Here is a 12,496-nt window from a genome sequence, read left to right on the forward strand (position 1 = left end):
ATTGTAAAGGTACTATACAGAGGGTTACAGTTACATGAGTGAGGTTATGAGTACACTTCCTCTTGAACATTGTTACCCCCCTCCGTTGTTTTCCCCCTACCATCCCCTCCCTCCCTCCCTTCCCCGAGGTTTTTTTTTTTTTTTTTTTTGATTGTGATTAAATGATTACATAATTTCAAAGTCACAAGTTCATTCTAACTTCCCTGGAGCAAATTGTCTACCACAGTCTGTAATATATAACAGTGTTCACATGTTATATACCATATTTGTGATCAGCTCGCTAACAATCTTGTCACCGATGGACATGAGTTTCTTCCTGTGTGCCAGTTCTATGAGTGATATGGCCATTTTCAGAGGCAGAGTATCAGGTTAAGAATTTAAAATGGAAGTCAGACTTTTCTAATGTTAGCTGCAGCCGAGGTGGCTTTGGCTACTTTTAGGATCTCTTGGTTGCTCATACACAGCTCTGACAGTGAGGAATTGTTCACAGGGGATGGGCTCTGAGGAGGAGATGCTGCAAAAGAGAAAACCATCATCTGGATGGAATCCAGCTTCTCAGGAGGAATCTGGGCCTTTTCTGCTACTTTCTGAGGAGTAGAGACTGAGTTCTCCATCAAAGAACCTTGCTGAACTTCCAATTGCTCTAACCTCCATCTCATACCTGTTTTAGTACCACAGCTAGCACAAGAACTGGAGGTGGTCAGCCTCACAGTGGCTGTGAGATATTTTGTTTCTCCTGTTGCCACAGTGGGAAACTGTTCTCTCTGCTGACCTGAGCTAAACCAGCTGGTAGTGCATAACAGACAGGTTCTGGGCCTGACAAGGGTGTGCCACACATGTTGTCTAGTCTCTGCTGATCTGCTCTCAAACACATGCAGATCCTTCTAGAAAAACAACTATAGGTATTGAAGTTGAGGTCAGGTTGGGCACGTGGGCTGAACCGCTGCCTCCAGTCTTGAAAGAGGAACCTCCCAAATAGCTAGGATTACACAGGGAAGTCATCTCACCCTGGCATCTCATGGACTTTCCTGTCTGGGTTGGTTTTCAACCACGATCCTCAGATCTCAACCTCCTGAGTAGCTAGGATTGAGGCATGAGCCACTAGTGCCCAGCTAACTTTTTTTTTTGTTTGTTTTTTTTGTTGGTTGTGGGGCTTGAACTCAGCCTGGGTGCTAATGCTGAGCATTTTTCTCAAGGCTAGCGCTCTACCACTTTGAGCCACAGCTCTACTTCTGGTTTTAGGGTGGTTAATTGGAAATAAGGGTCTCACAGACTTTCTTGCCCAGGCTAGTTTTGAACCATGATTCTCAGATTCCAGTTTCCCGAGTAGCTAGGATTACAGGTGTAAGCTGCCAGGGCCTGGCCAACTTTTTCTTTATAACATGCACAAAAGCACACATGGACCACCAGCTTCTACCACTTTTCAGACTGTTTACTGTCTTCTATTTGTTTTTCTTAAGTAATTATAAACCAATGTTTTCCAAAGCAGAGTGGAAGTAGTTCCAGTCTCTCTAGTTTCTTGGTTAGGTTTATAGATACTTGTTAAGGACTTGTTTGGTCATGGTTAGTGAGCCAGACATAGGGAAGAAAAATACGTGTCTAACATCATGGGATCCTCACTCAGGTGCTAGGAGATAATGTTAGGTGACTACTAGAGGAAAAAGGTTAGGAGGTCAATCTAAGTAGTCTAACATCCTGAAAGAGAACTGAAGCGTCAGAAAGTAGAAAGTTATTAGAGCTTAAGGTAAGAAATACTCCCAGAACTTAAAGACATGTGATTTCAGTTTCAAATGGTTCACTGAGTCCCTAGTTAAATAAATCACTTGTAAAAGGATCAAAGTACTTCACTAGGAAGTTTCTGAATTCTGGGCCTTGAATGTCTTTCACATATTCACTTCTTTTTCAGAAAGCTACTGGATATTATCCACTTAAAGTGAGGGAGTAGCCAGGCCCTTGGTGGGTACCTGTAGTCCCAGCTACTCAGGAGGCTGAGGCTTAAAGCTCCAAGTTGAAGGCCAGCTTGGGTAACATGGCAAGATCCCCCTCCTAAAAAAATGCAAGGGTATAAAGAATGAAGAAATAGGATTCATGAAGTCCATGTTCCAACTAAAGAGAAAAAGTTAAAGGAATTCCCAGGAAAAAGAAACTCAAGGAAGCTAGCTGGTGCTACTGGCTCACGCCTGTAATCCTAGCTACTCAGGAGGCTGAGATCTGAGGATTGCGGTTCGAAGCCAGCCTGAACAGGAGTCTGTGAGACTCTTATCTCCAATAAACTACTCCAAAAAAAAAAAAAAAAGTCCCAAGTAGACCTATGTCCAAATGATAGAGCACTAGCCTTTAGCAAATGTAGTTCAGGGACAGTGTGCAGGCCCTGAGTTCATGCCCCAGGACCAACATACACACACACACACACAACTCTCACACACAAAACAAAATACACATACATAAAACCCTCAAGGAGAACTACAAAGAAAACAGTTCATACTGGAGTGAGAAAAAGGGATCTGAGGAGGAAGTAGGTTGGGGGTGGTGCAGGTGAGGGTATGGAAGTGATGGGCTATCTAAAATGTTTCATTCTGAAAAATTTATATTGAGAGGCTACTGAAAATCATGGTTACAAAGAAACAAGTAAAAAAAAACCACCAGGGGCTGGGAAGGTGACTCAGTGGTAGAGCGCTTGCCTCGCATGCCTGAGGCCCTGGGTTCGATTCCTCAGCACCACATAAGCAAAAAGAAAAAAGCTGGAAGTGGTGCTGTGGCTCAAGTGGTAGAGCGCTAGCATTAACCTGAAGAGCTAAGGGAAAGCGCCCAGGCCCAAAGTTCAGGCCCCACGACCGGACCCCCCCCTCCCCCCAAAAAAAAACAAAAAACCCAAAAACCACCAGCGATTACTAATGAGATAGGACAGATTAGGTTGGACTGAGAGGTCAAAGTCCAATTTACTTTACTATTCATCAGACTGAAAAGCAACAAGCATTAAAGTATAAGACATATTGCAGCTGTAAAATGTCATAACCACCCTGCAAGCGATCCCTAGAAAGATGCATTAGGAGAAACACTGATTGGAAGAGCATCTGCCTGAGAATGGAGGTCACTTTGACACAAAAAGGCAGCTTTGATTTGCAATCCAGCTACAGAGCTTCAGTGTTAGGATTATAGACATGAGCCACCAGCGCCTGGCAAATTCATAAGCAAAACATCATCTAACTCACAATCTCGTAAGGTGGTCTTCATCAATCTATTTAGTGAATTAAATAGTGGCTGCTTACTACACAAAACACTGGGTTAAACATTACAGACAGAACAAAAGTAATTCCTGCTCTTCTGGGATAGAATACTGTGAGTATCATTTTTAAATCATTTGACTATGATTGGGAAAGGCTACAGAAAATCTTTTCTTTGTAAGATTGTGTGTAAGTTAATGGATCATTAGAAGGCAAACACTGAATCCTGCAATTAGAACACTAGCACATTTTACCTTGGAAAAATGGGTGGCCACACCTTTCAGATATAGATGATTCAGGGATAAAGGCCATATATAAAATACTCAGTGAGAGCTCACATGTCCCATCCACTGATGCTGAAGCACACCACAGGACCAAGACTTCCACGTGCTAGGACCACATTCTGTTGCTGCCCACATCACAGAATGGAGGCCAAGATAGCTAACCTTTTGGAGGAACACACACACGCAGACACACACACACAGAGACACACAGACACACACACAGAGTAATCTGGCAGGTGACACAGTGGTAGGGCTTACCTAGCATGCACAAGATCCTGGTTTAATAACAGAAAAAAAAGTAATTTGTTTTTCAAACTAGATATACAGAAACACACAAACTTCTTACATTAAAATTGAGAAATTTATTATTTTCATGAAATAGTAAGCACAAGTAAAGAAATATACAGCTTAAAATAATTGAGATAACCCTAGATTTTAATGACAATTACACATTTAAATGCCAAAGGAAAAATGAGTTTTAAAAGAATTCACTGTAAAATTTTTGCTCAATAATTCATCTGAAATTAAAAATACAGGAAAAACTGGAATATGGGCACCATGTAAAACAAAATAATGCCACTCACTCCATCCCTCACAAGAGAGCTGGGAGCTAGTGAAACAGTGGCTGGACTCTGCTCCCCACTCGGAGAGGCCATCTGACCATTCGACCACTCTCAAGAGTGACAGCCATTGGTCTCTTCTGATTGGTAAGGATGCCAACTTTGGTTCCATTTAAGAATACTTCCCATAGGCACCCAAGCAATCTAACTGTTCTAGCCTTACTGGGAGAGGGGAGGACCAGCATCTTGGCAGACTGCCAGTCATGGCTTTCCCTTAGGGATCACTGAAGTCAACTGCCTCATGTTCTTATAAATGTTCAAAGACAAAATTACATCTGAACAGCAGCCAAAAATTTATATATTTCTTATGTATTTACAACATTGTACATATTTACATGACTGAATCAAATACTGAATTGTAGAAATAAGAGATCACCTACAAAGGCATTCATTTAATGCCCAGTGTTATCTTCTTGTGCAAACAAACTTTCCTCAAGTGTCACAGAAAGCTTTTAAAGACAGTCCACATTTCGCAGGCCACCATCCATTGTTAAAGACCCAAACCTAAAGCACATATAAAAAGAAAAAAGGTAACCTCAAAAGATATACTCATTTGAACCATTTGTTTCCCTCTTTGCTTTCCTCCCTCCGCCACCCTCATGTTGGGAATTGAACTTAGGGCCTTATACATGCTAGTTGGCATTTAAATTACACACTCAACATCTGGCCCCCAATATTTCAAAGAAATATACAGAACGCTTTTCAAGGCAATAAACTGTTTAATTGTGGAGGTATCATAATTAAATGAAAAAAAATCCAGTTCCTTGGAGAGTGATACAACTGTGAAGATGTTAGTAAGAACTAGAAAACTGGATAATTTGGTAAGGAAGGACTTACAAGTTAAGATATGGAATTGGGAATGTGACATGCTCAAAGGGCAGTAAGGAATGGAACCCTGTTAAACAGAAAGTTATGCTGAGGATGATGGGGACATTGGGTGCAAAGAATGTTTTATGTTTTATGTTTTTGAATGCAAGTATAAATTAAAACTGCACCTTTTAGCTAACAGGAGTTTAGACATTGCCACCAACTTAAATTCTGAAGACCACTTCTGGACAGAAGGCTTTAGGAAAGCAAAGGCCTCACACTCAGACCTAAAGCAGACCTTGCACTCACCGAGAAGCCTACGCATAAATACACATATATGGACACACAAAACCAGTGTGTCTATGTTCACATTCTGTCCTGTATTAATGTAAGTCTGTCTTTGATCCTGTTTTCATTTAAGTGCTTTGAGTATTGTATTTGTTTAACTGGGTTTTCTTTTCTTTTCTTTTTTTTTTTTGGGTCTGGTCGTGGGCCTGACCTCTGGGCCTGGGAGCTGTCCCTCAGCTCTTCAGCTCAAGGCTAGCACTCTACCACTTGAGCCACAGCGCCACTTCCGGCTTTTTTTTTTCTTTTTTGCTTATGTGGTGCTGAGGATCGAACCCAGGGCCTCAGGCATGCAAGGCAAGTGCTCTACCACTGAGCCACCTTCCCAGCCCTGGGTTTTCTTTTTTGTTAACTGATAAAGGCATTGCCTTTTAACTTCTACATTCTAGCGTAGACCTATTATTTTTTAAATTTATCTTCTCCTTTTCTTCCATTTCTCTGAAATCATACCTGAATCCTTTTAGAATTCTCTTTTGAAACACAGTATCTTCCCCTTCCCATAGTTCTTCCCCACTTACATTCTCCTTCTATCTACAAGAAGAATGCTTCCCATACTCATTGTCTACCTGTGCTCTCTCATACTAATCCTTATACCTTAACTCACTAAACTCACGTTTGGTTACTAGATCATTTGAACATCATTTTGTTGTTATTTTGTTTTTGTTTTCTGTACGTTTTTTATTGTAAAAATGTATAGAGGGGTTACAGTTACATGAACAAGGTAATGTGTTATTTCCTATTGAGCATTGTTGCCTCCTCCCCCACCCATCCCTTCCCTCCCACCTCCACAACTACTCCTCCCCACCCTCATTATTATGTTTTCTTTTTTTTTTTTTTTGGTGTGGGGCCTGAACTCTGGGCCTGGGCTGTCCCTCAGCTGTTCAGCTCAAGGCGAGTGCTCTACCACTTGAGCCACAGCGCCACTTCCGGTTTTCTAGTAGTTTATTGGAGATAAGAGTTTCACAGACTTTCCTGCCTGGGCTGGCTTTGAACCTCGATCCTCAGCCTCCTGAGTAGCTAGGATTACAGGCGCCCCGGCTTATTGTGTTTCTTATGTACTGTCCTCCTCACTTTTCTCCATAATTTTGTTTTCTTTTTGTGCCAGTCCTAGGGCTTGAACTAAGGACCTGGGTACCATCCCAAGGGTACCATCTCAAGGCTCTACTTCACAGCTCCATTTCTAGCTTTCCTTAGTCATCACTGATGCTGTCTGATTTTTATTTTGGTCTGACTTACTTTTATCCACTTCCCCACTCTCTAACCCAATACAACATTAACTAGGTTTTTTCCCCCTATTTATCTCACTCCACATTCCCATTAAGCTCTCCTACAAAGCTGAGCTCTCACCCTTTCCCATATATGGGAACTATATATATATATATAAACCAACTATCTACTGTTATTCTACTAGCACTATCCCTTCCAACTCTCACTCTCACCTTGGTTAAGGAAGATTTTCCCACAATACAAAGATGCACCTTGCATCCTATATTCATGTAAACAGATCCTCATTAGAATTCAACAAACCTGGCTAAAGGAAGCTGTAAGAAACCATCAATTGAAAAGATACAGGAGATTGAAATCTCTATAAATCTTGGACCCTGATGTGTAGAATCCCATTTTAAAATTCATGAAAAACAAAGGAACATGTCTCTTTCAAAAACCAAAATGCTATCGTAATAAAGGACTTAGTGAGAGTGAAGAGGATTAAAGTCCAAACAATGAGCTCAATAAAAATAATAAGACTGCTTAATGAAATAAAGGGACTGTTTTAAAAAACTGAATTCAGATAGGACTCAAACAAGAGAAACAAAATCACCATACTGGATGAGTTCTGCATTACTCACCTTTCTAAAATATGATTATTTTCAGCAAGTTCTTTAACCACTCCTTCCATTTCTTCCTTTAACTTCTTCATACTATACATATTTAAAAAAAAAAAAGCATCTCTGCTTAGAAAAGTATGTACAAAGCTGGGTAATGGTGGCTTACACCTGTAATCCTAGCTACTCAGGAGGCTGAGATATGAGGATTATGGTTAAAGTCAGCCCAGGCAGGAAAGCCCTTGAGACTCTTATCTCCAATTAAATATCAAAAAAGCTGGAAGTGAGGCTGTGGCTTAAATGGTAGAACACTAGCCTAGATCACAAAAACTCCTCAGGGATAGTGCCCAGGCTCTGAGGTCAAGCCCCAGGACTGACTAACAAAAAGAGAAAGGAGAAAGGAAAGGAAGTATGCACATATTTTAGAATTATATTTATCTAGGTTTTAGTTCCATACCTCTAACTCATTAAAAACATCATCCAACAGTGCATTTCTCAATATACATCAAAATTTTCAAGATATCAGAACAACATTACAAACAACAATAAAAGTAAATATAATTTATATATATATATATTTATATAATAAAAGTAAAAATAATTTTCAAGTCTCTTACCCAAGAGTCATTTCCACTAATGTGTTTGAACTTGGGTAGATTGTGGTCATGGTATGTTTGATTCCACTGGAGGCTGCAAACATTTTCTGAGGCAGAGTTTCTTGTAACTAAAATGTCAGAAAACTACATTTCATAACAAGAACTATTTAGTAGAGTTCACAGACTAATTTCATAGCTATTAGTAAGTACTTTACAGCTTTGAATTTCTATTTAAAAGCCTCCAATGATATATACTTAATACCCTTTTAAAATAACTTTTCTTACAAATGGTCTACGAGTGATTTATCCAAAAGTTTTGTTGTCCAACATCTAAATTCTTAAAACGCATATTAAGGAAGTGGCGCTGTGGTTCAAAGTGGTAGAGCACTAGCCTTGAGCAAAAAGAGCTCAGGGACAGTAAGTGCCCAGGCCCCAAGTTCAAGCTCTATTACTGACCAGAAAACAACAACAAAATATTAAAATGCATTACAGGCATAAAGAATATGTCCTACCTCTCCATTCTTAATCATCAGACATAAGTTTAAGAGAGCTGAATTTTAATTTCTCCTAATAGGATAAAGATTTTAATACAGATACTTTTTTGGTGGTGGTAGGGATTGAGCCCTATACTTGCTATATAGGTGCTCTACCACTTGAGCCATGCCTCCAGCTCCTCTAAGATACATTTTTTTTTTTGCCATTCCTGGGGCTTGAACTCAGGGCCTGGGCACTGTTCCTGATTCAATCTGTGCTCAAGGCTATCACTCTACCACTTGAGCCACAGTGCCACTTCCGGCTTTTTCTATTTATGTGGTACTAAAGAATCAAACTCAGGGCTTCATGCATGCTAGGCAAGCACTCTACCACTAAGTCACATTCCCAATCCCTCTAAGATACTTTTGATAGCTGTACCTCATTAGTGTAGTCTTGATACTTTGATACTTCTTCTTCAATATCAAAACACTGGCTAGTTAGAGATAATAACTGTTTCCTAAGATGAACCATTTTTCTGAAAATCAAAAAGAATCTGTTAATAAGCAGCTTTGGGTAAAATTCTCACAATATGAAGTACATATTATCACCCTAAAATAGTACCCTTACCCCATCCATTCTTCAGACTTATCCAAAAATGCTTCATACTTTTTAACACATTCATCTGTAAAGTGGGTCATAGCTTTTGTTGCATGGTAATACAGTTTTTGCCTGTAAATTTAGAAATAACCAAAAAGACTTAAGTGAACTTCACTGTTTCTACTTTCAATATTTAAACATTTTCAAATGTTTCCTAAATATTTCCTAAAATGACTGTGTGGATTTTGAACATTTGCTGTAGAAAGCAAAAGTTTCTAGGGTAGACATTATAACAGCAAGAGGAAAAAGATGTTTCAAAATAGAGAATGTTCCCAACATATTTACTGACTAAGAAAGTGGTTATGTATGTCTTTGCTTCTATTTCTTGATCTCTACCCTCTTCCAAACATAGTACCTGAGGCAGTAAACAACTGAGCAGAACAGTGTATTCCCCCTCCTCCCTAACACCCCCTTCTTATCCAGGCAAGAATGGGCTTCAAAAAATGCAGTCAGAGTAACAATCCAATAAAGTCAAGGCAAATAAGTATTTGTTGCTGAATCTAATTTTTTAAGAAGAATCAAATAATTAAAGGCCACTGAAATAACTATGAAAGAAGCTAACTTATTAAACATAATCTAGACACTTACTTATCAAATTTGTGGATTTGTTCTTCATTATAAGCTAGTCCTAGAAATAAGAAAATAGCACATATTTGTGTTAATGTGGAATTGCAATATAATGAACAGTATTTTTTCTTTTGAGATTATTTCTTCAAATACCTAAGAGTTTGAAGCAGATGCCAGACTTGTGGCCTATGGGTTAAACATGACTTACAGATTTTATGTGACTGCACAATGTTAACACACACAAAAATTTAACTGCCAACATTTAAAAACCAGGGTATTTCTAACAAAACTTGTATTTCTACCTTTTTCTTTTCAAGTACTGGGATCTGAAGTCAGGGCCTGCACTTGCTAGGCAAGTGCTCCACCATTGTGCCATACCCCTAATGCTCTTTTGCTTCAGTTAATTTTCAGCCTGAGGCCAACCTCAGATTCCAATCTATGCCTCTCATATTGCAGGTATGAAGTTTGTTCATTGAGAGGGTGGTCTTACTAACATTTTGCTCAGTGTGGCCTTGAATCTTAATTCTCCCAATCTTTGTCTCCTAAGCAGCTAGAATTATGGGCACAATACACCACACTCAGCCCTCTAATTTTTCTTTTATGGGGAAAAAGGGCCAGTTCTGGCTCCTCACTGGCTCCTTTCAATCCTGGCTGTTATCTGCCTGGCCTCTAAGCCCTTTGGAGTTTAGGAGCCTGATATAATATATTCCAAAGGCTGACTTTAAGTACAAGTCTTTTGTACATTCAAGTTGTTTTCTAATAGAATTATATCTCTAAAACAAGTATAACTGGAACTGGCACTGTAGCTCAAGTGGTAGAGCACTTGCCTTGAGCTGAAGAGCTGATGGACAGCGTTCAGGCCCAGAGTTCAAGCCCCACGACCGACAAAAACAAAAAAAAAACAAAAAAAACCCCAAAACAATAAAACAAGTATAACTGAAGTAGTCACTTTTACAAATATACCACATTAATCCAATGGAATTATAACTAATTACTAAGGCTGATTTCATTAGATTAACAAACACCAAATTTTACTTACTACGTTCTGCTTTGTCTTTTTTGAACTGATAGTAAATCTCTGTGATGCAATTTAACAGGACTTGTAGTTTTTCTACACTATTTAAGAAAGAAAAATCCAAAAAATTAACTGAATTGTTGTGAAAAGGACATTTAATAAGATAAAGAATTCCCAGTAAAGTTATGACCTACTTTCTATCTTTTGGATGGGTGCCTTCTTGATGTGCCCAGACATCAGCCAGCAATCCACCAGGAGATAGTCTGCTCTCGATGTCCTGAAGACTGGTTTCTATTGTTCCCTGAGAGCTGGAAAGCTAAATAAAACCAATAGGTTCAGACCCAGTTGCCAAAGTCAGAAATGGTCATCACAGCGCCAACAGACTCTACAGACTGTATTGCATTTCTCTGTAGATTACATCAATTCAAGCTAATTATGTACATCAGTAAGATGTACATAATTAGAAAAGAGCAGTTTCTTAGGACAATTTCCACCAATGAAAATTTATTAAAATATAGACTAGTATTAAAACACTATTAAAACAATTCATGTAGTAAATACTTTGTTTTTCCCTCTTTTTAATTTTTCAGTGCTAGGCATTAAACCCAGGAACTTATACATGCCAGGCAAGTACTAGTGAACTACATACCTGGTATAGTAAATACTTTTCAAATTTTATGTAGGTTTTGAATGCCAGGCTATGCTGTTATATGAGCCATATTCCCAACCATCCCAATAATTACTGTGTGTGTGTGTGTGTGTTTATGTGTGTTGTTACTGGGGTTTTTACTCAGGGCTTTGCATTCACTCAGCTTTTTCAATCAAGGCTGGCACTTGAGCCTTGTCTCCCATTGGGCTTTTTGCTGGTTATTTTGGAGATAGTACCTGTGGACTTTTCTGGCCAGGCAGGCTTCAAATCTCAATTCTCTGATCTCAGCCTCTCAATGGCTATGATTATAGGCATGACCCACCAGTGTCCTGCTAAACACTTTTAATTGTTCAATCAATCTAGTGTTTCTTTTTTTTGGTCAGTTGTGGTCTGAACTCTGGGCCTGGGCACTGTCCCTCAGTTCTTCAGTTCAAGGCTAGTGCTCTACCACTTGAGACACAGCAGCACTTCTGGTTTTTTCTGCTTATGTGGTGCTGAGGAATTGAACCCAGGGCCTCATGCATGCAAGGCAAGCACTCTACCACTGAGCCACCTTCCCAGCCCTTGTGTTTATTTTTCTGAAAAAAAATTAGTTAACACTCATTTGCACTGAATGTTATAAACATAAAGAACTATTACAAAAGTCCTCAATGGAATATGTAGGAATGTACAGAATGTGTTTTCTTTATAAAGGGCCTAAAAAAGAGTAACTTTTAAAAATGAAAACGAAAGCCATGTATGGTGGCTCAGACCAGAGACTGAAGAATCACAGTTCGAGGTTAGCCTGGGCAGAAGGTTTTGAGACTCCATTTCAACTAATGGCTGATTATTGTGGCTTGATTTGGTCATCCTCAGTGACACTGGGAAGCAAAAGTAGAAGGACTGCAGCCTAGGTTGGTTGAGGCATGACCTACCTTGAAAATAACCAATGCAAAAGGGGCTGGAGCTAGGACTGGAGCGGAAGAGTTCCTGCCTCCTAAATGTGTAAGGCCCTGAGTTAAATCCCCAGTAATGTCAAAATAAATAAATTTTTAAAAAAGTAAATGAACAGGGCTGGGAAGGTGGCTCAGTGGTAGAACACTTGCCTTGCATGCATGAGGCCCTGGGTTCCATTCCTCAGCACCACATAAGCAAAAAGAAAAAAGCCAGAAGTGGCGCTGTGGCTTAAGTGGTAGAGCACTAGCCTTGAGCTGAAGAGCTGAGGGACAGTGTTCATGCCCAGAGTTCAGGCCCCACAACCGGACCCAAAAAAAAAAAAAAAAAAAAGTAAATGAACATCTGGGCACTACTGGCTCAGACCTGTAATCCTAGCTACTCAGGAGGCTAAGACCTGAGGATCGTGGTTCAAAGCCAGTCCATGAGACTCTTATCTCCAATTAATCACAGAAAAAGCCAGAGGTGGTATTGTGGCTCAAGTGGTAGAGTGCTAGCCTTG

General features: G+C 39.6%; 1 protein-coding gene across 1 annotated transcript in view; it reads right to left on the reverse strand.

The window, feature by feature from the left end:
- Positions 1-3,855: 3,855 nt before the first annotated feature.
- Positions 3,856-12,496, reverse strand: part of Tbk1 (TANK binding kinase 1) — a 42,456-nt gene continuing 33,815 nt past the window's right edge. Inside the window, exons 14-21 of the mRNA XM_042698896.1 lie at positions 10,607-10,728; positions 10,437-10,513; positions 9,419-9,458; positions 8,801-8,902; positions 8,612-8,708; positions 7,721-7,827; positions 7,128-7,199; positions 3,856-4,632 (exon numbers count right to left, since the gene is read on the reverse strand). Of these exons, the coding sequence (XP_042554830.1) occupies positions 4,581-4,632; positions 7,128-7,199; positions 7,721-7,827; positions 8,612-8,708; positions 8,801-8,902; positions 9,419-9,458; positions 10,437-10,513; positions 10,607-10,728 (669 nt within the window). The 3' untranslated portion in view covers positions 3,856-4,580. The remainder of the gene's footprint in view (positions 4,633-7,127; positions 7,200-7,720; positions 7,828-8,611; positions 8,709-8,800; positions 8,903-9,418; positions 9,459-10,436; positions 10,514-10,606; positions 10,729-12,496) is intronic.

The sequence above is a fragment of the Dipodomys spectabilis genome, unplaced genomic scaffold (assembly GCF_019054845.1).
Source record: "Dipodomys spectabilis isolate Male_0828 unplaced genomic scaffold, ASM1905484v1 ptg000234l, whole genome shotgun sequence".
Classification (NCBI taxonomy): Eukaryota; Metazoa; Chordata; class Mammalia; order Rodentia; family Heteromyidae; genus Dipodomys; species Dipodomys spectabilis.